Genomic DNA, 27,500 nt, shown 5'->3' on the forward strand with positions numbered 1-27,500 from the left:
ACTCTTCATGGACACACAGCTGGGAACAGGGGAGGCTGGTCTCTCCTGCTTGATTGGACTTCAACACAACAGAGACAAACATTACATCTCTCATCTACTCTGATCTCAGATGGGAAACATAAGAAGAGCTCTGGATCAGACAGACAGACAGACAGACAGACAGACAGACAGACAGACAGACAGACAGACAGACAGACAGACAGACAGACAGACAGACAGACAGACAGATACACAGACAGACGGAGATAGATACACAGACAGACAGACAGACAGACAGACAGACAGACAGACAGACAGACAGACAGACACAGACAGACACAGAGACAGAGACACAGAGACAGACAGACACAGCGACAGAGAGACACAGAGACACAGACACACAGCCAGACAGAAACAGATAGACAGACACACAGACGGACAGAGACAGACACACAGACAGACATAGACAGACACACAGACATAGACAGACACACAGACAGCGAAATACACACAGACAGAGACAGACACAGACAGACAGGCAGAGAGACAGGCAAAGAGACAGAGACAGACACAGACAGATAGAGATAGATAGAGACAGACAGACAGACAGACAGACAGACAGACAGACAGACAGACAGACAGACAGACAGACAGACAGGCAAAGAGACAGAGACAGACACAGACACACAGACATAGACAGACAGACAGACAGACAGACAGACAGACAGACAGACAGACAGACAGACAGACAGACAGACAGACAGACAGACAGACACAGCAACAGAGAGACACAGAGACAGAGAGACACAGACACACAGACATGCAGAGAGAGACAGACAGACAGACAGACAGACAGACAGACAGACAGACAGACAGACAGACAGACAGACAGACAGACAGACAGACAGACAGACAGACAGACAGACAGACACAGAGACACAGAGACAGACAGACACAGCGACAGAGAGACACAGAGACAGAGAGACACAGACACACAGCCAGACAGAGACAGATAGACAGACACACAGACGGACAGAGACAGACACACAGACAGACATAGACAGACACACAGACAGCGAAATACACACAGACAGAGACAGACACAGACAGACAGAGACAGATAGAGACAGACAGACAGACAGGCAGAGAGACAGACAGACAGACAGACAGACAGACAGACAGACAGACAGACAGACAGACAGACAGACAGACAGACAGACAGACAGACAGACAGACAGACAGACAGACAGACAGACAGAGACAGACAGACAGAGACAGAGACAGACAGACACAGAGACAGAGAGACACAGACACACAGACATGCAGAGAGAGACACAGACAGACAGACAGACAGACAGACAGACAGACAGACAGACAGACAGACAGATAGACAGATAGACAGACAGACAGACAGACAGACAGACAGACAGACAGACAGACAGACAGACAGACAGACAGACAGACAGACAGACAGACAGACACACACATACAGGGAGGGAATGTTGTGTTTGTTTAATATTGTTTTAGGACTATGAAAATGGACAAAAGTATTAGCCTATGGATTATGAAAACAACCAAAAGAAATGTGAAAATGGGAGAGGAGAAATGACTAGAGACAGTGTTGTTTAACTCACTGACCATGACCCATGAGTTCTTCTTACCTTTGTTCAGTAGAAAAGTCTCCCTCTCTAAACTTCATAGGTAGATTCATAGACTGGTCACTCTTCATGGACACACAGCTGGGTACAGGGGAGGCTGGTCTCTCCTGCTTGATTGGTCTTCAACAAAACAGAGACAAATATTACATCTCTCATCTACTCTGAGCTAAGATGGGAAATATCAGAAGACTTTCATTCTAAAACGCTATGTATCAATTTTCAGAAAATTCGATTTTATTGCTTAAAGAAATTATCAAATAAATTGTGTTTTTTCACTATCTAATCATGGGGTTGTTCACTATCTAATCATGGGGTTGTTCACTGTCTAATCATGGGGTTGTTCACTATCTAATCATGGGGTTGTTCACTGTCTAATCATGGGGTTGTTCACTATCTAATCATGGGGTTGTTCACTATCTAATCATGGAGTTGTTCACTATCTAATCATGGGGTTGTTCACTATCTAATCATGGAGTTGTTCACTATCTAATCATGGGGTTGTTCACTATCTAATCATGGGGTTGTTCACTATCTAATCATGGGGTTGTTCACTATCTAATCATGGGGTTGTTCACTATCTAATCATGGGGTTGTTCACTGTCTAATCATGGGGTTGTTCACTATCTAATCATGGGGTTGTTCACTATCTAATCATGGGGTTGTTCACTATCTAATCATGGGGTTGTTCACTATCTAATCATGGGGTTGTTCACTATCTAATCATGGGGTTGTTCACTATCTAATCATGGGGTTGTTCACTATCTAATCATGGAGTTGTTCACTATCTAATCATGGGGTTGTTCACTATCTAATCATGGGGTTGTTCACTATCTAATCATGACATGGAGTTGTTCACTATCATGACATGGGGTTGTTCAATGACAGACATGTATTTGTTTAAAATCTATCACTTGATGGTTTCATTTCAGAGAGACAAAAATCATGTTTTTTTTTGCAAAATGCTATATATCTCCCTCACTCTTAAATGTGACCGACCGGCTCAATTTGGTAATTAACTAAATAACTACATATATAGTGATTTTGGTTTATGTCAGTTTAATTGTTTGTTATGGTATAAGTTCTTATTTTATGATTGTAAGTGATAAAATTAACTAGTTGTTCTCAGTAATTACTACTTTAGTAAGGAATAACACATTTTTTCAGCACTACTGCAGTTGCTAAATAATTCCAATAGATGGGAACATAAGACCACAATGACATTTCAGAATATTAGTTTAGTTTTCTCCCTGGATACACCACCACTCCCCGCGCTTCCTGCAGAACCCCTGCAGTACCTCCACAGACCCCGGATTGAGAACCCCTGATTTAGCAGATGCTCTTATCCAGAGAGATTTACAGTAAGTGCATTCACCTTAAGATAGTTATTTATTTAGGAAAAAAACTTAATCAATTCTTCATAAAATTGTCATCTTACCTCTTAGCTTTGGTGTCATGTCCCCCAGAGAGATGCATTTTGGAGGCAGGGGCCCCCTCCTCTCTCTCCCCAGAGAGACTCATTTTAGAGGCAGGGCCCCCCTCCTCTCTCTCCCCAGAGAGACTCATTTTAGAGCATGGACCCCTGTAAACAGAGATCCAGCATGTTGGTTGTGGTTAACACAGTGACAACTAAACAGAGATCCAGCATGTTGGTTAACACAGTGACAACTAAACAGAGATCCAGCATGTTGGTTGTGGTTAACACAGTAACAACTAAACAGAGATCCAGCATGTTGGTTGTGGTCAACACAGTGACAACTAAACAGAGATCCAGCATGTTGGTTGTGGTTAACACAGTAACAACTAAACAGAGATCCAGCATGTTGGTTGTGGTTAACACAGTGACAACTAAACAGAGATCCAGCATGTTCGTTGTGGTTAACACAGTGACAACTAAACAGAGATCCAGCATGTTGGTTGTGGTCAACACAGTAACAACTAAACAGAGATCCAGCATGTTGGTTGTGGTTAACACAGTGACAACTAATTATTGAATGTCAATTGTTCTCTTATATTCATTATCTCTTAGAAATAAAACATTTACTAACATACATAGAAACAGTCAGGTGATTTAATTAATAGATAATAATAGATAATAACTAATAATAATATTAATGTCTCACTTTCTCTTTTAATAATTTCTCTCATTCTAGTGTGTTGTTTTGTTCAACAGGTATGATATTATTATGCTGTTACTGAATTCAGTTCATAATAACAATGTTAAGAAAAGTCTGTTCAGTGGTTTCAAACCAGATTACACAGGAAAGAGGAGCTCATTGTAAGTTTGAAAACAAATTTTACGATATTTTGAAAGACGATTTACAACTTATACATAAAAATATACAAATTGTAAAATAACCACAATATATGAATATATGAACAATATGTTTTTGAATTTGACTCGCCTACGCCCAGTTAGCACCATTTTGTATGATTGAACTGTCACATAACTGTCCCAGGTGAAATGGACTGTTAGATCTGAGTGTTTTACTGTCAGTCACTATACTAAAATAACACCATACATTTAATTTCTCTACACACTTTACAATAATCACTGGGAAGATTCTTACCTTGTAGCCTGAATTCACAACCAGAACATGTCAAGTCATTGAGATATTTTCCGTTGTGCTGAGAGAGCACCTTCCTGATAACAAGTGGCTCTGTATCTATGTTCTAGGTACAATCGATCTTTGGATGCAATAATATCTGGTCAAAGTCTAGTGACACAACACCATAGTATATCATAAACATAACAGCAGTTGGCCAGTAAAGGCCATGACATACTATAAAACAGGGTTTGTCAACTAGATTTGGCTTCGGGTGTCACGGTTGTCATAGAGAGGAGCGGACCAAAGTGCAGTGTGATTATCGTTCCACATATTTTATTGAACTGTGAAACTATGCAATACATACACATAACCTAAAGAACAAAAAAACAACAAACCGTGATGCAGAGGTGAAACATACACTACTCAAAAACAATCTCCCACAAACCCAGGTGGGAAAAACACCTACTTAAGTATGATCTCCAATTAGAGACAACGATGACCAGCTGCCTCTAATTGGAGATCATCCCAAACAAAACCCAACATAGAAATACAAAACTAGAAAACAACATAGAAAAACTAAACTAGAAAAACCCCCTGTCACGCCCTGACCTACTCTACCATAGAAAATAACAGCTTTCTCTGGTCAGGACGTGACATCGGGAGAATTTTTTTCTGAGTTAAAGTGGGCGGGCCAGAACATAATTAGCATATAATATTAGCACAATTAATACGCCTACACTACAAATTGAACAACATGTTTAACACATTTCATTAGTACATAGTACATTCAGTGACAATAAATAATTTAGATCTGATTAAGTTCATAAAATCACCAATATCTCTATTCAATTATAACTTTTTGTTTATTTCTCTGTGTGTTGATTGGTGGGGAAAAACAGGTCTACGTAGCCTACTGTAGTCTACACTACTTTATTAATGTCAACATTCATTCAGAACAATGAGCTTGATAGCAAGAGAACATGTTGCTCTCAAAAAGTAACAAAAGAAAGGTGGATAATGAAAATCAAAGTTTCAGGGAAGAACGGACAGAGAGATATCCATTCATCTTACCATATTTCTCCAATGCCAAGCCAGAGTGTGTCTTGTTTGCAAAGAATTCAATCTCAGACGGCATTATGAATCTAAACATGGTACTTTCAAAGTAGCCTTCCCGCCCCAGACAGAGGCCTGAAGCAGAATCACTGAAGCATTAACTACAAGCTACAAACACGGCAGTAGAATCCTCCTTCGTGGCCTGACCCAACAACAGGAGGTCACAAGTGCTTCCTAAAAGCATCCTGGGTTCTAACCAAACACAACATGCCCTTCACAGACGCAGAGCTGTTTAAAAAATGCATGGTGACAGTTTTGGAGGAATTGGCTACAGACAAGTCTATGGATAGCCTAATTGCGTCTGTCAAACAGGTGCTCCTGTCTGTGACATCAGCCGGACGCCGTGTCTGTGCTCTGGCGGATGACGTGTATAGGATTGTTCTGGAGGGGCTCAGTCAGGCTGAGCATTTTCCCCTGGCTATTGATGAGAGAACTGACAACACCCATGTAGCACAGATGTGTGTTTATGTCTGTTATTTTCATGGAAATGACTTTAAAGAAGAGCTACTGGCACTGATTCCCCTGGAAGGACACACCTCCGGGGACGTTCCCCTGGAAGGACACACCACCAGGGACGTTCCCCTGGATGGACACACCTAACTAATTTTGGGTTAGTTAGACTAATTTTGGGTTAGTTCTCTCAAGAAGAACTAACCCATCTCAACATGACAGAAAGTAAGACAGGGAAACCCATCTCAACATGACAGAAAGTAAGACAGGAGTCCCTGACCTTATCTTCTCTCAAGAAGAACTGTCTTATGGTATGAAGATTGTTCTTCTTGAGAAAAGATCGAGCCTTCTTCTCTCCAGAAGATGTCTGGTAGACCCATTTAAATACCTTTTTTGGACATTTCAAGATAGCAGATGTTTGAGTTGGGTCTATTAACACAGCTGTGAGTTGTTATTTTTTTCATTTTTGACATAATGAGCACTCCTGGATGTGACAGATTTTGACTCATATTGAGTGATATGACTGAGCTATTTAAAAACACTTTTTCAACATTTCTAGATAGCAGTTAGTTCAGTTTGATCTTATTAAAGACAGCTGTATATTATTTTTTTGGACCCAAAAATATTCTATGTTCACGCCCACTTTTTTTGCACTATGTTTGAAGGCTGTCAACTTCTTCTCAGGAGGAGAATCACTTAGCCTTTCAACTAATTTTCAAATGATAGGATGCCTATTTAAAAACACTTTTTCAACATTTCAAGATAGCAGTTAGTTCAGTTTGATCTTATTAAAGACAGCTGTATCATTTTTTGATTCAATTTGACATATTTTTTGGGACCACTTTTTTTGCTCTGTTTGAAGGCTGTCAGCTTCTTCTCAGGAAGAGAATCACTTAGCCTTTCGACTAATTTTCAAATGATTGGATGCCTATTTTAAAACACTTTCTCTACATTTCAAGATAGCAGTTAGTTAATTTTGAGCATATCAAAGACAGCTGCAACTTTATTTTATTAATTTTCACAATTTTTATTTTTTATTCTAAGTCCACAGTCTCTGTCATTGAACTATGTTGAGTCGTGTGCCTGGTGATTGAACAGTTTACCAGGTGTGTTTTTGAATATAGTTCTTAATGGCTTCAGTGGTGTGCTGGTGTCTGCATGTTGAAGGAGTGGATTTCTGAAGTCATGGCGCCTGCTAAACAGACTGATTTGGGATATAAAGAAGGACTCGACCATTCATTGTGTAGCTGGGACCCTCGGGATTGCAAACAGAGGAAGATCTTCAAAGGTAAGTGATTTATTTTATCGCTATTTGGGATTCTGTGACGCCTGTGCTTGTTTGGAAAATATGTTATTGTGGGGTGCTGTCCTCAGATAATCGAATGCTATGCTTTCACCGTAAAGCCTTTTTGAAATCTGACAACGCAGTTCGATTGCCAAGATTCTAAGCTTTTAAATGATGTATGACACTTGTATTTTCATGAATGTTTAATATTACGATATTTCTATTTTGAATTTGGTGCTCTGCAATTTCACCGGATGTTGTCGTAGGTGTCCCGGTAGCGGTCCGCGAGCCCTAAGAGCTATTAAAACCATGTGCCCTGATTTAGTTAAAACTGGTTCCATCAGAGCCCTTACAAAACCTTTTACAACTGATTCATCATTGTCATACCTCATAGGGTCCAGAGTTTTCCTGGTTAGGTCAACAGATAAGGATAAACTCTGGGTCCCAGGGCAAAAAAATTGCCCCCCCCCCCCACTCTGGGACCTATGGTTGCCACCAGTCTGCTTGCCGTTCTCAGTTATCGTCAGGTACTGTATGTGGATGATCAGGGCTTTATTCAGAAAAAGTTTCTTGGGCTACTTTGATTTGCCAAGTGGGTGAGATTTGAATTCCGTGTTTATCTTCATGGACAAACTTGTTGTTCAAACCTACGATGGCTCAGCTTCAAGGGAACGTATCTGCTATTTGTATTTCCAACTGAATTCCCTCCTGTTCCATGATTTAACAAGCGATGACCACTCCACTACCATTGTCAACTACCTCCTCACATGAACTGGAAGCCATGTCTCATGTGGCCCACTCATCCACTGGCACATTGAATGTTTCCTCTCCAAGCACTGTGAGGAAACCCCTGTCAATTTTCTCTCATTACTTTGTGTAGAGTCAATCACAAACACAATCACATTATTACACATCTATGACTCATTCTTAGCTCTTTTGTCTCACTGTGTAGTGTTTTTGTGTTATTGTCTTCCCAGTCAAATCCTGTCCTGCACTGGTCAAGCCTCTGAACACCTCAACTCATGCCTCATACCCTCATTCAATCACTGCTGTGATCCCTTCCTAAAATGGTGTACGTAGCCCTCTCATTCCTATTCCCCATAATATTGTACTATAAGTGTCTTTATTAAATGCTTTAGGTTAAAATAATTACTCTTTGACGATTTTTTAAACAGATTTTTAACATCTCTGTGTAACGATCGTCGTCGGGTGATGAGGAAGAGGACCAAAGCGCAGCTGGGAGCGAACACATGTTTATTCTTCACACTGAAATAAACACGTACACAAAACCAAGAAAATGCAGATACGTTAACTGCTCAAAACACAAAGAGGCAACACCCCACAAACAGCGTGGGGGAAAAAGGAACAACCTCTTGGGGCTAGGGGGCAGTATTGAGAATTTTGAAAAAAATATGTGCCCATTTTTAACTGCCTCCTACACCAACTCAGAAGCTAGAATATGCATATTATTGTTCAGGTTTGGATAGAAAACACTCTGAATTTTCTAAAACTGTTTGAATGGTGTCTGTAAGGATAACAGAACTCATATGGCAGTCAAAACCCTGAGACAAATTCTGACAGGAAGTGGATACCTGATGTGTTGAATTACCTTTAAGCCTATGCCATTGAAACACACAGGGGCTTATTAATTGTTGAGCACTTCCTATGGCTTCCACTAGATGTCACCAGTCTTTAGAAAGTGGTTTGAGTCTTATACTGTGAGAACTGAACGAACAAGAGCCTTGGAACGGTGGTGGCCGATTAGACTCTGGCGCGCGAGTTCATGTTGGGTACTCTCGTTCCGAAACGTTTGAAAAGAGAATGCAAATGTCCGCCTTGAATATTATTCATGTTCTGGTTGAAAAAGGCACTAATGATTTATGCTATACAACGTTTGACATGTTTGAACGAACATAAATATTTTTTTTCCCCTCGTTCATGATGAGAAGTTCGGCTGGCATAGATCATGTGCTAACAACACAGAGCTTTTTGGACATAAATTATGAGCTTTTTCGAACAAAACTACATTTGTTATGGACCTGGGATTCCTGGAAGTGACATCTGATGAAGAGAATCAAAGGTAATGGATTATTTACATAGTATTTTCGATTTTAGATCTCTCCAACATGGCGGTTAGTCTGTATCGCAAAGCGTATTTTTATGGGCGCAGTGCTCAGATTATTGCAAAGTGTGATTTCCCAGTAAGGTTATTTTTAAATCTGGCAATCCGGTTGCATTCAAGAGATGTAAATCTATAATTCTTTGAATGACAATATAATATTTTACCAATGTTTTCGAATAGTAATTATTTAATTTGTCGTGCTGATTTGACTGGCGGTTATTGGAGGGAAACGATTTCCTCAACATCAACGCCATAGTAAAACGCTATTTTTGGATATAAATATGAACTTGATAGAACTAAAAATGCATGTATTGTCTAACATAATGTCCTAGGAGTGTCATCTGATGGAGATTGTCAAAGGTTAGTGCATAATTTTAGCTGGTTTTCTGCTTTTGGTGATGCCTGTCTTTGAATTGACAAAACATTACACACAGCTATTGTCAATGTACTCTCCTAACATAATCTAACTTTATGCTTTCGCCGTAAAGCCTTTTTGAAATCGGACAACGTGGTTAGATTAAGGAGATGTTTATCTTTCAAAGGGTGTAAGATAGTTGTATTTTTGAGAAATTTGAATTATGACATTTAATTGTTTTCAAATTTGGCGCTCTTGATATTTCACCTGTTGTTGATAGGGTGTACCAGGGGTGGGACGCATGCGTCCCACATAGCCCCTAGTACATAGAGATTAAAGGAAAAAGCTTCTACCAGTCCGTGGTGAGTAATCCCAGTTCTGATGTCCAGAAGTTATTTTCGGTCGTAAGAGACGGTAGCAGCAACATTATGTACAAAATAAGTTAAAAAATAAGTTACAAACAACACAAAAAATCAACAAAATAGCACAATTGATTACGGGCATGTAAAACATCAGCCATACTCTTCGGCACCATTTCTGAGATATCTCTTGTTGAAACTGAACAAATTGTGGTACAGCAGGCTGCTCCAAAGCAAGAGAGCTATTAACTAGTGTTGAGCTGTGATGACAAGCCTTTTGTCTTCTGTATTTAAATTAGTCACTAACCAGGAGTGACATGACCTCCATTCCCCTGCTGGGAGGGATTCTAGACCCTCGTTTATGTAGCTCTATTTTAGAACAAGTTATTTCCTTCTTGAATGATTTTCATGACAAATCTACTAAAAAACCCTTGCTGGTCTCAACACAATATCCTCCTTGGCCAGATAACAATTTTCCTTAATAATTCCATTACTTAAATGAACTTCAAAATCGTCTCATGTCCTAGCTGTAGGTTACTTGTTTTAATGGCTCTAACATGCTCTAAGGTTCCAGCTTGTAGAGATGATCTAAAATATGTTTCCCAGCATTCTAAAATGAGTTGAAGAAAATGTGAATAAAAGTTATAAGGTGAAACATCGGAAACCAAACTTCTTAGGAGAGATTAATTTATTGAAAATCCTTTGAAATCAACATCGGAAGACACACTCAATCAGGCGGGGGCACACACTCAATGAAAGTCGAAACTTGAGAGAGTTTTACAAGATCAAGTCAGAAAATTACTTTGTTAGCAAAGGCATAATGGAGATTATGAGCCCCGGCTCTCATATCTGAAACTGTGCTGAGTGGAGGCTACAACTGCCTCGAAAACATCTCAGACATTACACTGGAGCGGAGACTGGCTGATTTCTCACTGTCACCCCTGAGGACACTGTTGATCCAAGGCATGTAGGCAGAGAGCTTCATGTAGACAGCGTATTTCCTCACGGCACAGGCCTTATCGAAGGACAGGATCCCTGCAGCATACACTCTGCCGTCTTTGGGGTCCTGGACTGCCAGGGCACCGCCTGCATCCCCAAAGCACACATTCTCCTGGTACTTGCTGGCTCCAGTACAGAACATGTTGTCGTCTATGGTTGGAGTGCTGCCACCACGGTTGTACTCTGCCTTACAGAAGCTATGCGATGCCACAGGCAATACCAGGTGTTTCAGTGACTCAGCGGGGGTGAAGTGGACCCCCCAACCCCAGCCTGTGATGATGCCTTTCTCCTGGGCTGCCTCAGCCAGGTCCTCACCCCTCTCAGGCAGAGGGATGGGCATCACAGCCTCGCTCAAGGTGAATGGCTCCTTCAGCTGAATCAGAGCCAGGTCGTTGTCCCAGTCTGACACGCTCTGGAAGCCTGGGTGCAGAACCACCTAGAAGGGGAAGGGAATAATTCATAGGACCTTTTTTTTGACGATCTACTGTATTTGTGCTCTAACTACCTATAAGACTGAAAATGATGATGTAGGTGAGAGAGCCCAGTGCAGTTCTGCTTGCTGTAAATACTGAATTGTCTGTATATTGTTTGAAAGAGATGGTAATGGGTATACTAGCTCACCTTTTCTACAGCAACTTCTTTGGAGTCATTGGCTTGGGAGTATCGCGTGATGCCTAGGTACACCTTGGGGATGATTGGTTCTTTCCCCTGGGTGTCCTGCCTACTCTTCCTGACAAACAAGTTCCTGCCAGCGGTCAGGACCCAGCGGTCAGAGATTAGAGCTCCCCCAGCGAAGCCCCCGTTCATGACGTTTTTACTCAGATAGACCATGGCCTGCCAGGGGACATGAGGGGCCAGGGTGCCCCCAACCATACGCCTGAAGCGCAGGTCTGGGCAAGAAACACAACAACATTATTTCTATACAATCTCTATATGGTTAAAACATCCCCAACTCAGCACCACCTAGCACTTACTGCTGTGCAACTCAAACACAACCATAAAAGATTATTGCAGAAAAATGAAATGTGCCTCAATACAATTCCAGCCTTTGTTTTAGTTTGAGTTTGAGTTTGCTAAAATCAACACTATTCACTTGAATACACATAGCATTTGGTAGTAGCTTTCTGGAACCTTTTAGCTTTGACCTGACAAAAGTTCAGTAAATTCATTAATCATCTACTATTATCTAAAAAAAATAAGTGTTGTCATGACTTGAGCCAGACAAGGCTAGCTTTCACAGAATTACCTTGGAGGTCACAATACGCAGAAACCTAGATGAGGATGGAATTAGTGTCATTTCTCTTCTCAAACATTTTCCTGAAACGTTTGATGAGAGGTGGATTTTGAGGAATTTTACTTTTCAAGGCTTTCATGCTCTGTAGATTTTCCTAATGACATATTTTACCATCCAGCTTGGAGGAAGCTGAGACTGAGGATCTCTCCTTCCTTTCCTCCCTGCTTGCCTTCTCTTTGATCCCTGTCATCTCATGTGTGTCGCTGCTGAATCGATTTTTAAGATAATCGGGATAATAGCTGTGAGCCGTGAGACTTAACAAGGTTCTCACTTGAAAGTGATAGTGACATCCTCATTTTGGCCACAGCTACTGTATTCTCCAACAGGCTGAATAGGAACAGCTTGTGTCTGCTCAGCTCAGAGTTGCGTAAGGGGATCCATAGTGAAGATTGGCTTCAGAACATCCGATGAGAGTGACAGTGTAATTGAAATGTGAGTGATATCCTTACACGAACCAGTCACAATGGGCCAGCAAATATAATATGTTTCGGAAATAGACAAATTGCACGTGTGAAAACACACGTGTAATGTGTAAGTCCAATATTTTTGGGCGATATTCTGCATCAATGGTGTCACTAACACCCACCTTAACATAGACATGGGACAAGAAAGGTTGTCAATGATCTTTAAAATGTACATGTTTTTGTTTGAAAACGTTTCATCCCTCTCACTTTGTTGACATTTCAATCTAAATCAGAAAAAGTAAGCCCGTATTGGCATAAGGCAGGGAGTTGGTTATGTGTCAGTTAGACAGATAGCTACCTGAATTGTCTGACATCTCATCAATTGATTTGGTATTGGTTTTGATTTTGATTTTGATTTTGTCCTGTTCCAGACAGACACAGGAGGCCGCGAGGAGCACTACCAGGGATGACCTGCGGACAGAAGGAACACATAAGTACAGTACACACACACAGAGCCAACTGACAGACAGCGCCCAAACACTCACTAGTACCACAACTAACGGTTCCTTTACTTAGGAAGTCTCTGGGCTTGCTTGTTAACCTATATTTAGAAAAGGTCTCTAGCTAGAGCAATTTGAATGTTTTTTGAAAGATTTAAGTAGCTGTGTTTCCCTGCCATTTTACAAAGATCCATTGTCCAAAGACATTTCAGAGATTCATTTGGATTGGTACTGCAATGACAACAATTGCCAGGCAACTAGGGTTTTGTTGAAGAAAGAATATGAAAAGTATAACATACCACATTTTGATGGAAATATCTGTTTATCAGTTTGTATGTTGAGCTGTGTCTCCTCTGTAAAGACGATGTACTCCGTGAGAAGTTATAGGACCAAGGCCTTATATCTGCTGAGGAGAGAACTCACCCCCTGTCTGCCCACCGCTGGGAATTTTGCTGGACACAGCTTCAGTTCTGATTCCCGAAAATCGGAGAGATTGCAAAATCTCTGTTCATGCCAACCCATTATTGGAATCGTGTCCAAACCCTAACCCTGACCCCATCTGGAGCTCAGCCACAGCCAACTAGTATCAGAGAAGACCATCTGAGGGATAAATCATTTCATAGGGTATGAATTATGAAATCAGAACAGGACACAGCACATCTATAATTTGTGTGTCAATTTGGTTTATTGAAAGTAAATGAGGTGCATATAAATGCCGCATCAGAGTGTGTTATTTAAAAAATGTGATACCGTCATAGTTGTTGTTGTTTGTTGTTGACTCACATTTGCTGTTTACGACTCACTTTGGTAACACTGTACTTGACATCCAGCGTCATAAAACATTATGACACAGTCATAACCATGTCATAATATGTCATAACAGCTGACATAACTTGTCATAGCCTGTTATAATATGGTCATAACACTGTTATGACACATATTTGGACCTGTTGTGACATATATTGAGTTATTTTATGGCTGGTTATAACACCTACATAAGAGTGTCAAAACCCACAAAACCTACCACACAAGGCAAACCATTCCATTACACCATAGCCTACATGTCAACAGTATGTTTATGTTATATACAAATGTTTGAAATTGACCATATTCAATTATTGTAGTTGCTCACACATTGATGTCAGACATTTTTTTTTTATAAACAAAAACATTTATTTCACCTTTATTTAACCAGGTGGCCAGTTGAGAACAAGTCCTTTATTTAACCAGGTGGGCCAGTTGAGAACAAGTCCTTTATTTAACCAGGTGGCCAGTTGAGAACAAGTCCTTTATTTAACCAGGTGGGCCAGTTGAGAACAAGTCCTTTATTTAACCAGGTAGGCCAGTTGAGAACAAGTCCTTTATTTAACCAGGTGGGCCAGTTGAGAACAAGTCCTTTATTTAACCAGGTAGGCCAGTTGAGAACAAGTCCTTTATTTAACCAGGTGGGCCAGTTGAGAATCAAGTCCTTTATTTAACCAGGTAGGCCAGTTGAGAACAAGTCCTTTATTTAACCAGGTGGGCCAGTTGAGAACAAGTCCTTTATTTAACCAGGTAGGCCAGTTGAGAACAAGTCCTTTATTTAACCAGGTGGGCCAGTTGAGAACAAGTCCTTTATTTAACCAGGTAGGCCAGTTGAGAACAAGTCCTTTATTTAACCAGGTAGGCCAGTTGAGAACAAGTCCTTTATTTAACCAGGTGGGCCAGTTGAGAACAAGTCCTTTATTTAACCAGGTAGGCCAGTTGAGAACAAGTCCTTTATTTAACCAGGTAGGCCAGTTGAGAACAAGTCCTTTATTTAACCAGGTAGGCTAGTTGAGAACAAGTTCTCATTTACAACTGCGACCTGGCCAAGATAAAGCAAAGCAGTTCGACACAAACAACAACACAGAGTTACACATGGAATAAACAGAAGTACAGTCAATAACACAATAAAAAAATCCAGTGTTATTAACACTGGAGTGATAGATGTGCAGATGATGATGTGCAAGTAGAAATACTGGTGTGCAAAAGAACAAAAAAAGTAAATAAAACAATATGGGGATGGGTTGGCGCCCCCCCCCTTGGGTTGTGCCATGGCGGAGATCTTTGTGGGCTATACTCGGCCTTGTCTTCGGTGAGTTGGTGGTTGTAGACATCCCTCTAGTGGTGTGGGGGCTGTGCTTTGGCAAAGTGGGTGGGGTTATATCCTGCCTGTTTGGCCCTGTCCGGGGGCATCATCGGATGGGGCCACAGTGTCTTCTGATCCCTCCTGTCTCAGCCTCCAGTATTTATGCTGCAGTAGTTTATGTGTCGGGGGGCTAGGGTCAGTCTGTTACATCTGGAGTATTTCTCTTGTCTTATCCGGTGTCCTGTGTGAATGTAAATATGCTCTCTCTAATTCTCTCTTTCTCTCTTTCTTTCTTTCTCTCGGAGGACCTGAGCCCTAGGACCATGCCTCAGGACTACCTGGCATGATGACTCCTTGCTGTCCCCAGTCCACCTGGCCATGCTGCTGCTCCAGTTTCAACTGTTCTGCCTGCGGCTACGGAACCCTGACCTGTTCACCGGACGTACTTGTTGCACCCTCGACAACTACAATGATTATTATTATCTGACCATGCTGGTCATTTATTAACATTTTAACATCTTGACCATGTTCTGTTATAATATCCACCCGGCACAGCCAGAAGAGGACTGGCCACCCCTCATATTCTGGTTCCTCTCTAGGTTTCTTCCTAGGTTTTTGGCCTTTCTAGGGAGTTTTTCCTAGGGAGTTTTTCCTAGCCACCGTGCTTCTTTCACATGCATTGCTTGCTGTTTGGGGTTTTAGGCTGGGTTTCTGTACAGCACTTTGAGATTTCAGCTGATGTACGAAGGGCTATATAAATACATTTGATTTGATTTGATTTGTAGGTAGTTGGATGGGCTATTTACAGATGGGCTATGTACAGCTGCAATGATCGGTAAGCTGCTCAGATAGCTGATGCTTGAAGTTAGTCAGGGAGATATACCGTTGAAGTCGGAGGTTTACATACACCTTACCCAAATACATTTAAACTCAGTTTTTCACAATTCCTGACATTTAATTCTAGTAAAAGTTCCCTGTCTTAGGTCAGTTAGGATCACCACTTTATGTTAAGACTGTGAAATGTCAGAAAGATAGTAGGGAGAATAATTTATTTCAGCTTTTATTTCTTTCATCGCATTCCCAGTGGGTCAGAAGTTTACATACACTCAATTAGTATTTGGTAGCATTGCCTTTAAATTGTTTAACTTGGGTCAAAGGTTTTGGGTAGCCTTCCTCAAGCTTCCCACAATATGTTGGGTGAATTTTGCCCCATTCCTCCTGACAGAGTTGGTGTAACTGAGTCAGGTTTGTAGACCTTGCTCGCACACACTTTTTCAGTTCTGCCCACACATTTTCTATAGGATTGAGGTCAGGGCTTTGTGATCGCCACTCCAATACATTAACTTTGTTTGTCCTTAAGCCATTTTGCCACAACATTGGAAGTATGTTTGGGGTCATTGTCCATTTGGAAGACCCATTTGAGACCAAGCTTTAACTTCCTGACTGATGTCTTGAGATGTTGCTTCAATATGTCCACATAATTTTCCTACCTCATGATGCCATCTATTTTGTGAAGTGCACCAGTCCCTCCTGCAGCAAAGCACCCCCACAACATGATGCTGCCACCCCCGTGCTTCACAGTTGGGATGGTATTCTTCGGCTTGCAAGCCTCCCCCTTTTTCCTCCAAACAGAACGATGGTCATTATGGCCAACAGTTCTATTTTTGTTTCATCAGATCAGAGGACATTTCTCCAAAAAGTATGATATTTGTCCCCATGTGCAGTTGCAAACTGTAGTCTGGCTTTTTTTATGGTGGTTTTGGAGCAGTGGCTTCTTCCTTTCTGAGTGGCCTTATGTTGATATAGGACTCGTTTTACTGTGGATATAGATACTTTTGTACCTGTTTCCTCCACCATCTTCACAAGGTCCTTTGCGTTGTTCTGGGATTGATTTGCACTTTTTGCACCAAAGTACGTTCATCTCTAGGAAATTTTCACCAAAGTTGATTTGTCATGTGCGCTGAATACAGCAGGTGTAGACCTTACAGTGAAATGCTTACTTACAGGCTCTAACCAATAGTGCATAAAAGGTATTAGGTGAGCAACAGGTAAGTAAAGAAATAAAACAACAGTAAAAAGACAGGCTATATACAGTAGCGAGGCTATAAAAGTAGCGAGGCTACATACAGACACCGGTTAGTCAGGCTGATTGAGGTAGTATGTACATGTAGATATGGTTAAAGTGACTATGCATATATGATGAACAGAGAGTAGCAGTAGCGTAAAAGAGGGGTTGGCGGGTGGTGGGTGGGACACAATGCAGATAGTCCGGGTAGCCATTTGATTACCTGTTCAGGAGTCTTATGGCTTGGGGGTAAAAACTGTTGAGAAGCCTTTTTGTCCTAGACTTGGCACTCCGGTACCGCTTGCCATGCGGTAGTAGAGAGAACAGTCTATGACTGGGGTTGCTGGGGTCTTTGACAATTTTTAGGCCCTTCCTCTGACATTGCCTGGTGTAGAGGTCCTGGATGGCAGGCAGCTTAGCCCCAGTGATGTACTGGGCCGTATGCACTACCCTCTGTAGTGCCTTGCGGTCAGAGGCCGAGTAGTTGCCATACCAGGCAGTGATGCAACCAGTCAGGATGCTATCGATGTTGCAGCTGTAGAACCTTTTGAGAATCTCAGGACCCATATCAAATCTTTTTAGTTTCCTGAGGGGGAATAGGCTTTGTCGTGCCCTCTTCACGACTGTCATGGTGTGTTTGGATCATTCTAGTTTGTTGTTGATGTGGACACCAAGGAACTTGAAGCTCTCAACCTGCTCCACTACAGCCCCGTTGATGAGAATGGGGGCGTGCTCGGTCCTCCTTTTCCTGTGGTCCACAATCATCTCCTTAGTCTTGGTTACGTTGAGGGATAGGTTGTTATTCTGGCACCACCTGGCTAGGTCTCTGACCTCCTCCCTATAGGCTGTCTCGTCGTTGTCGGTGATCAGGCCTACCACTGTTGTGTCGACTGCAAACTTAACCTCTATGGGCTAGGCGGGACGAATTCGTCCCACCTACGTAACAGCCACTTGAAGCCTGTGGCGCGATTTTCAAAACCTTAAAAATCCTATTACTTCAATTTCTCAAACATATGACTATTTTACAGCTATTTAAAGACAAGACTCTCGTTAATCTAACCACACTGTCCGATTTCAAAAAGGCTTTACAACGAAAGCAAAACATTAGATTATGTCAGCAGAGTACCAAGCCAGAAATAATCAGACACCCATTTTTCAAGCTAGCATATAATGTCACCAAAACCCAGAAGACAGCTAAATGCAGCACTCACCTTCGATGATCTTCATCAGATGACAACCCTAGGACATTATGTTATACAATACATGCATGTTTTGTTCAATCAAGTTCATATTTATATCAAAAACCAGCTTTTTACATTAGCATGTGACGTTCAGAACTAGCATACCCCCCGCAAACTTCCGGGGAATTCGCTAACATTTTACTAAATTACTCACGATAAACGTTCACAAAAAGCATAACAATTATTTTAAGAATTATAGATACAGACCTCCTCTATGCACTCGATATGTCCGATTTTAAAATAGCTTTTTGGTGAAAGCACATTTTGCAATATTCTAAGTACATAGCCCAGGCATCACGGGCTAGCTATTTAGACACCCGGCAAGTTTAGCACTCACCATAATCATATTTACTATTATAAAAGTTTGATTACCTTTTGTTGTCTTCGTCAGAATGCACTCCCAGGACTGCTACTTCAATAACAAATGTTGGTTTGGTCCAAAATAATCCATCGTTATATCCGAATAGCGGCGTTTTGTTCGTGCGTTCCAGACACTATCCGAAATGGTAAAGAAGGGTCGTGCGCATGGCGCAATTCGTGACAAAAAAATTCTAAATATTCCATTACCGTACTTCGAAGCATGTCAACCGCTGTTTAAAATCAATTTTTACGCCATTTTTCTCGTAGAAAAGCGATAATATTCCGACAGGGAATCTCCTTTTCGGCAAACAGAGGAAAAAAATCACAAAGGCGGGGGCGGTCGGGTCACGCGCCTAAGCCCAGAGTCCCTTGATCGGCCACTTGAGAAAGGCGATAATGTGTTTCAGCCTGGGGCTGGGATGACGACATTCTGTTTTTTCCCGGGCTCTAAGCGCCTATGGACGACGTAGGAAGTGTCACGTTAGAGCAGAGATCCTTAGTAAAAGATAGAGATGGAAAAGAAGTTCAAGAAATGGTCAGACAGGCCACTTCCTGTAAAGGAATCTCTCAGGTTTTGACCTGCCATTTGAGTTCTGTTATACTCACAGACACCATTCAAACAGTTTTAGAAACTTTAGGGTGTTTTATATCCATATGTAATAAGTATATGCATATTCTAGTTACTGGGTAGGAGTGGTAACCAGATTAAATCGGGTATGTTTTTTATCCAGCCGTGTCAATACTGCCCCCTAGCCCTAACAGGTTAATGATTAGGTTGGAGTCGTGCCTGGCCATGCAGTCATGGGTGAACAAGGAGTACAGGAGGGGACTGAGCACACACCCCTGGGGAGCTCCAGTGTTGAGGACCAGCGTGGCAGATGTGTTGCTACCTACCCTCACCACCTGGCCTGTCAGGAAGTCCAGGATCCAGTTGCAGAGGGAGGTGTTTAGTCCCAGGATCCTTAGCTTAGTGATGAACTTTGAGGGTACTATGGTGTTGAACGCTGAGCTGTAGTCAATGAACAGCATTCTCACCTAAGTGTTCCTTTTATCCAGGTGGGAAAGGGCAGTGTGGAGTGCAATAGAGATTGCATCATCTGTGGATCTGTTTGGGCGGTATGCAAATTGGAGTGGGTCTAGGGTTTCTGGGATAATGGTGTTGATGTGAGCCATTACCAACCTTTCAAAGCACTTCACAGCTACAGACGTGAGTGCGTGAGTCATTTAGACAGGTTGCCTTTGTGTTCTTGGGCACTGGGCACCACTATGGTGGTCTTTTTGAAACTTGTTGGTATTACAGACTCAATCAGGGACATGTTGAAAATGTCAGTGAAGACACCTGCCAGTTGGTCAGCACATGCCAGGAGCACACATCCTGGTAATCCATCTGGCCCCGCAGCCTTGTGTATGTTATTTTTTATTATTTTTTACCCCTTTTTTTTCTTCCCAATTTCATGGTATCCAATTGGTAGTAGTGACAGTCTTGTCTCTTTGCTGCAACTCCCGTACGGACTCTGGAGAGGCGAAGGTCGAGAGCCATGCGTCCTCCAAAACACAACCCAACCTAGACGCGCTGCTTCTTGACACAATGCCCATCCAACCCGGAAGCCAGCAGCACCAATGTGTCGGAGGAAACACCGTACACCTGGCGACCTGGTCAGTGTGCACTGCGCCCGGCCCGCCACAGGAGTCGCTAGTGCGCGATGAGACAAGGATATCCCTGCCGGCCAAACCCTCCCTAACCCGGACGATGCTGGGCCAATTGTGCACTGCCCCATGGGCCTCCCGGTCGCTGCCGGCTGCGACAGAGCCTAGGCTCAAACCTCGAATCTCTGGTGGCACAGCTAGCACCTTAGACCACTGCGCCACCCGGGAGGCTAGCCTTGTGTATGTTGACCTGTTTAAAGGTCTTACTCACGTCGGCTACGGAGAGCATGATCACACAGTCGTCCGGAACAGCTGATGCTCTCATGCATGCCTCAGTGTTGCTTGCCTCGAAGTGAGCATAGAAGTGATTTAGCTCATCTGGTAGGCTCGTGTCACTGGGCAGCTCGCGGCTGTGCTTCCCTTTGTAGTCTGTAATAGTTTGCAAGCCCTGCCACATAAGACGAGCATCGGAGCCAGTGTAATATGATTCAATCTTAGCCCTGTATTGACACTTTGCCTGTTTGATGGTTTGTCACAGGGCATAGCAGGATTTCTTATGGGCTTCCGGGTTAGAGTCCCGCACCTTGAAAGCGGCAGCTCTACCCTTTAGCTCAGTGCGAATGTTGCCTGTAATCCATGGCTTCTGGTTGGGGTATGTACATACAGTTACTGTGGGGACGACGTCCTTGATGCACTTATTGATAAAGCCAGTGACTGATGTGGTGTACTCCTCAATGCCATCGTTAGAATCCCGGAACATGTTCCAGTCTGTGATAGCAAAACAGTCCTGTAGTTTAGCATCTGCTTCATCTGACCACTTTTTTATTGACCGAGTCACTGGTGCTTCCTGCTTTAATTTTTGCTTGTAAGCAGGAATCAGGAGGATAGAATTATGGTCGGATTTACCAAATGGAGGGCAAGGGAGAGCTTTGTATGCGTCTCTGTCTGTGGAGTACAGGTGATCTAGAATTTTTTTCCCTCTGGATGCACATTTAACATGTTGATATAAATTTGGTAGAACTGATTTAAGTTTCCCTGCATTAAAGTCTCCGGCCACTAGGAGCGCCGCCTCTGGGTGAGCGGTTTCCTGTTTGCTTATTTCCTTATACAGCTGACTGAGTTCCAGCTTTGTGAAATCATGTGAATTCCACTTGGCTGTTGACAGAGGGAGAGAGAACAGGTAGCCTAGTAGTGTAAAGTTGAGTAAACTATTAGTCTGTCCCTTTGCCATGCTTCTTGTCTCTCAACAACATTAGGAAAAGTCCAGCCTTGCAACTAAAGAATTTGCTGGTGTTGGGGAAAGAAATTGTAGTATTATGTGACTTTCTTCCACTGGGAGATCTGGTCATTATCTGATGTATTCAATTCTGAGTTTGCATCCCAATATTACACTTTATATACGTCATAGAATACTGAATATAACAAAACTGTTAGACATAGAAACACCGGATTTTCTGCATTAAAAAAAATCGAATAATGTTTATAAATGATTAAATTATGAAAAATAAGAATATCACTCCACCCGTGAGGCCACTAGATCATTTGACTGCAGGACAGGGCTACTACCACATCCCAGTTGAAAGCACCTTCTGACATGCATCAGTGTGCGATCTCATTCTTATGGCCACTCGTTGGAGTGGAGTAGTTTGTTCATAGCCATCCTCCTTTTTGTCCGTGCAAAATTATTTTGCTATAGTATCGATTAAATGTAAAATGAGAGGCTTTCATTGACAAACAGAAAAAAAGCTGCAGTGCTTTGTAGCAAAGAGGTGAGCGTACAACGTACAGTATGTTGTCGTGTACTTATATTGCTGTAGATCTAGGGATTGATACTGGCTGAACAGTATCATGTACCTCATCAGTGTAATTAAAGCATATACAACAGCCATTGTTAATAGGAACTGTGTCAGGGCTAACGAGTTAGCAGATTGTCTCTCAGATGGTCTCATCGGTATCATTCATTCATGTTTCTGAAACAAGTGGGCGGGCTGGCATAACGCAATGACTGATGCAAGGACAGAGGGATGGATTGCCTGGCACTGTAATGCTGTTGATGTCTCTGAACTGTCATGCTCTTAGTGCCTGATGTTACATAAGACTGGTAACGTCATTGTGGCTCTATGTCACACTGTCACAACCACTGATTGTCCTTAGTGCTTGTGATTCCAGACTGGAACCTGTGTGTTGTGTTGGGTATCACACTACAGGACAGGACATGATGTACAGGTACGTGTACAGATAAAAACACCCATCTGCCAGCAGCCATTACATTACATTTAGCATTTCGTGTGTGTGTGTGTGTGTGTGTGTGTGTGTGTGTGTCAAATCAAATGTTATTTGTTACATGCGCCAAATACAACAGTGAAATGCTTACTTACAAACTCTTTCCCAAAGATGTAGAGTTTTAGATAAAATGATAAAAAAAGCGAGAAATAAAACACACAAGCATGAAGCTATATACAAGGAGTACCAATACCATATCAATGTGCAGGGATACGTGGTAGTTGAGGTAAATATGTACATGTACAGGAGGCTGGGGCTCCCGAGTGGCACAGCGGTCTAAGGCACTGCATCTCAGTGCAAGAGGTGTCACTACAGTCCCTGGTTTGAATCCAGGCTGTATCACATCCGGCCGTGATTGAAAGTCCCATAGAGCGGCGCACAATTGGCCCGGTGTCGTCCGGGTTTGGCCGGGTAGGCTGTCATTGTGAATAAGAATTTGTTCTTAACTGACTTGCCTAGTTAAATAAAGGTTAAATAAATATACACTGCTCAAAAAAATAAAGGGAACACTTAAACAACACAATGTAACTCCAAGTCAATCACACTTCTGTGAAATCAAACTGTCCACTTAGGAAGCAACACTGATTGACAATACATTTCTTTCACATGCTGTTGTGCAAATGGAATAGACAACAGGTGGAAATTATAGGCAATTAGCAAGACACCCCCAATAAAGGAGTGGTTCTGCAGGTGGGGACCACAGACCACTTCTCAGTTCCTATGCTTCCTGGCTGATGTTTTGGTCACTTTTGAATGCTGCCGGTGCTTTCACTCTAGTGGTAGCATGAGACGGAGTCTACAACCCACACAAGTGGCTCAGGTAGTGCAGCTCATCCAGGATGGCACATCAATGCGAGCTGTGGCAAGAAGGTTTGCTGTGTCTGTCAGCGTAGTGTCCAGAGCATGGAGGCGCTACCAGGAGACAGGCCAGTACATCACGAGACATGGAGGAGGCCGTAGGAGGGCAACAACCCAGCAGCAGGACCGCTACCTCCGCCTTTGTGCAAGGAGGAGCAGGAGGAGCACTGCCAGAGCCCTGCAAAATGACCTCCAGCAGGCCACAAATGTGCATGTGTCTGCTCAAACGGTCAGAAACAGACTCCATGAGGGTGGTATGAGGGCCCGACGTCCACAGGTGGGGGTTGTGCTTACAGCCCAACACCGTGCAGGACGTTTGGCATTTGCCAGAGAACACCAAGATTGGCAAATTCGCCACTGGCACCCTGTGCTCTTCACAGATGAAAGCAGGTTCACACTGAGCACATGTGACAGACATGACAGTCTGGAGACGCCGTGGAGAACGTTCTGCTGCCTGCAACATCCTCCAGCATGACCGGTTTGGCGGTGGGTCAGTCATGGTGTGGGATGGCATTTCTTTGGGGGGCTGCACAGCCCTCCATGTGCTCGCCAGAGATAGCCTGACTGCCATTAGGTACCGAGATGAGATCCTCAGACCCCTTGTGAGACCATATGCTGGTGCGGTTGGCCCTGGGTTCCTCCTAATGCAAGACAATGCTAGACCTCATGTGGCTGGAGTGTGTCAGCAGTTCCTGCAAGAGGAAGGCATTGATGCTATGGACTGGCTCGCCCGTTCCCCAGACCTGAATCCAATTGAGCACATCTGGGACATCATGTCTCGCTCCATCCACCAACGTCACGTTGCACCACAGACTGTCCAGGAGTTGGCGGATGCTTTAGTCCAGGTCTGGGTGGAGATCCCTCAGGAGACCATCCGCCACCTCATCAGGAGCATGCCCAGGCGTTGTAGGGAGGTCATACAGGCACGTGGAGGCCACACACACTACTGAGCCTCATTTTGACTTGTTTTAAGGACATTACATCAAAGTTGGATCAGCCTGTAGTGTGGTTTTCCACTTTAATTTTGAGTGTGACTCCAAATCCAGACCTCCATGGGTTGATAAATTGGATTTCCATTGATTATTTTTGTGTGATTTTGTTGTCAGCACATTCATCTATGTAAAGAAAAAAGTATTTAATAAGATTATTTCATTCATTCAGATCTAGGATGTGTTATTTTAGTGTTCCCTTTATTTTTTTGAGCAGTGTATATACAGTACCAGTCAAATGTTGGGACACACTTACTCATTCAAGGGTTTTTCTTAATTTTTACATTCATGTCGTTTCTCTTTGCTTATTTGAGCTGTTCTTGCCATAATAAGGACTTGGTCTTTTACCAAATAGAGCTATCTTCTGTATACCAACCCTACCTTGTCACAACACAACTGATTGGCTCAAATGCATTTAGAAGGAAAGAAATTCCACAAATTAACTTTAACAAGGCACACCTGTTAATTGAAATGCATTCCAGGTGACTATCTCATGAAGCTGGTTGAGAGAATGCCAAGATTGTGCAAAGCTGTCATCAAGGCAAAGGGTGGCTACTTTGAAGAATCTCAAATATAAAATATATAAATATAACACTTTTTTTGGTTACTACATGATTCCATATCTGATATTTCATAGTCTTGATGTCTTCACTATTATTCTACAATGTTGAAAATAGTACAAATAAAGAAAAAGCCTTAATTGTTCTAAAACTTTTGACCGGTAGTGTATATATAAATGTAAAGGGATGTATAGGTAATATGGATCAAATATGTAGTATATCTGAAGAACAGTATGTGGACAGCAATAATTAAATAGGATAGTCCTTGACTAGAATACAGTATATACATATGAAGTGGCCAGCAGTAGTTATATAGGATGAACCAGGACTAGAATACAGTATATACATATGAAGTGGACAGCAGTAGTTATATAGGATGAACCAGGACTAGAATACAGTATATACATATGAAGTGGGTAAAACAGTAAACATTATTAAAGTGACCAGCGGCTGAGGTCCTCTGGGTGGCTGAGGTCCTCTGGGTGGCTGAGGTCCTCTGGGTGGCTGAGGTCCTTGATGATCTTCTTGACCTTCCTGTGACACCAGGTGCTGTAGATGTCCTGGAGGGCAGGCACTTTGCCCCCGGTGATATGTTGGGCAGAACGCACCACCCTCTGGAGAGCCCTGTGGTTGCGACACTGTGGTTTCAGCCTCCGGAGGTTGAAGAGGTGCTGTTCTGATTTCTTCACCACAAGGTCTGTGTGGGTGGACCATTTGTCTGGTCTTCTCTACCTGACCGTCTCATTATCTTCTCTCAAGAAGAACTATCTTATGGTATGAAGATTGTCGTTCTTGAGAGAAGATCGAGCCTTCTTCTCTCCAGAAGATGTCTGGTAGGCCCATTTAAATACATTTTTTGGACATTTCAAGGTAGCAGATGTTTGAGTTGGGTTATTTTTTTCATTTTTGACAAAATGAGCACTCCTGGAAGTGACAGATTTTGACTTATATTGAGTGATAAGACTGAGCTATTTAAAAACACTTTTTCAACATTTCAAGATAGCAGTTAGTTCAGTTTGATCATATGAAAGACAGCTGTATCATTTTTTATAGCCGAAAGGAGCAAGTGCGACACTCACGTGTCCAAAAATCAGTACTCTAAGTACTCAAGTGGACTCTGCCATGCAGCAGAATACCACCCTTAGGTACCATCTGGAGGAAGTCCAGAATGGTCACGCTCTACAGCATGACTATCCATCCAAGCAACCGGAGTCCGGTACTCAAAAGAGTGAAGACGATAGGTTTCAGACATTGCCTCCATCATGTGTCCCTCAGTCTTCTCCTCTTGGCCATTTGGCACCGCATTGCCAGATTTAAAAATAACTTTACTGGGAAATCACACTTTGCAATAAACGACGTGATATGCTCAGAAAAATAGGCTAGGCGATACAGGTTAGCGCCATCTTGGAACCAACTAAAATCAAATATACTATTGTAAATATTCCCTTACCTTTTGATTATCTTCATCAGAAGGCACTTCCAGGAATCCCAGGTCCACAACAAATGTAGTTTTGTTCGAAAAAGTTAATAATTTATGTCCCAATAGTTCCTTCTTGTTAGCGCGTTCCAAAGGCTACTCATAATGTACTGAAGCGCGCGGGACATGTCGTCACGAATGTGCAAAAAATATATATTTACGTTCATTCAAACATGTCAAACGTTGTATAACATAAATCTTTAGGGCCTTTTTCAACCAGAGCTTCAATAATATTCAAGGCGGACGATTGCATTGTCTTACTAAACGTTTCGGAACAAAAGGGTTCCCATGGGCGCCGACGTCATAGTAGTAATGAACCTCCCCCTGTGACCAACTTCCCAAGCCTCTCTTTGGGTCAGTTTCTACCATAGAAGACTCAAACCACTTTGTAAAGACTGTTGACATCTAGTGGAAGCCTTAGGAAGTGCTAAATGATTAATAAGTCCCTGTGAGTTTCAATGGCAAAGGCTTGAAAGTGATTCCACACATCAGATTTCCACTTCCTGTTAGGATTTGTCTCAGGGTTTTGACTGCCATATGAGTTTTGTTATACTCACAGACACCATTAAAACAGTTTTAGAAACTTTAGAGTGTTTTCTATCCAAATCTAATTATATGCATATTCTAGTTACTGGGCAGGAGTAGTAACCAGATTAAATCGGGTATGTTTTTTATCCGGCCGTGCAAATACTGCCCCCTATCCCCATCAGGTTAAGAGTTTATTCGGAAGATAATGGCTCTATAAACACTCTTCCGTGGTGTCCCGACTTTCTAGTTAATTACATTTACATGATTAGCTAATCAGGTGATATTAATTACAGAGAAAGGATTTTATAGGATAGCATG

The 27,500-nt window shown here is 42.3% G+C and overlaps 2 protein-coding genes and 1 long non-coding RNA gene across 3 annotated transcripts in view; 1 reads left to right on the plus strand and 2 right to left on the minus strand.

Moving 5' to 3' along the window:
• LOC145867291 (uncharacterized) overlaps positions 1–27,500 on the plus strand; it is a 358,109-nt gene that overhangs the window by 317,810 nt on the left and 12,799 nt on the right. The window lies entirely within an intron of this gene.
• LOC145867296 (uncharacterized) lies at positions 1,641–4,978 on the minus strand. Its single transcript, XR_014383294.1, has 3 exons — positions 4,205–4,978; positions 3,073–3,216; positions 1,641–1,757 (listed from the first exon to the last, which is right to left on the minus strand). It is a non-coding gene; the product is annotated as an uncharacterized LOC145867296 (long non-coding RNA).
• Positions 10,538–13,518, minus strand: LOC145867290 (haptoglobin-like). Its single transcript, XM_082971360.1, has 4 exons — positions 13,364–13,518; positions 12,923–13,035; positions 11,488–11,756; positions 10,538–11,302 (listed from the first exon to the last, which is right to left on the minus strand). Exons 1-4 carry the CDS (start codon positions 13,366–13,368, stop codon positions 10,739–10,741), a joined length of 951 nt encoding a protein of 316 aa, XP_082827486.1. The 5' UTR covers positions 13,369–13,518; the 3' UTR covers positions 10,538–10,738.

This window comes from Salmo salar, unplaced genomic scaffold (genome assembly GCF_965601325.2).
Source record: "Salmo salar unplaced genomic scaffold, fSalSal1 ptg000257l, whole genome shotgun sequence".
Taxonomy (NCBI): Eukaryota; Metazoa; Chordata; class Actinopteri; order Salmoniformes; family Salmonidae; genus Salmo; species Salmo salar.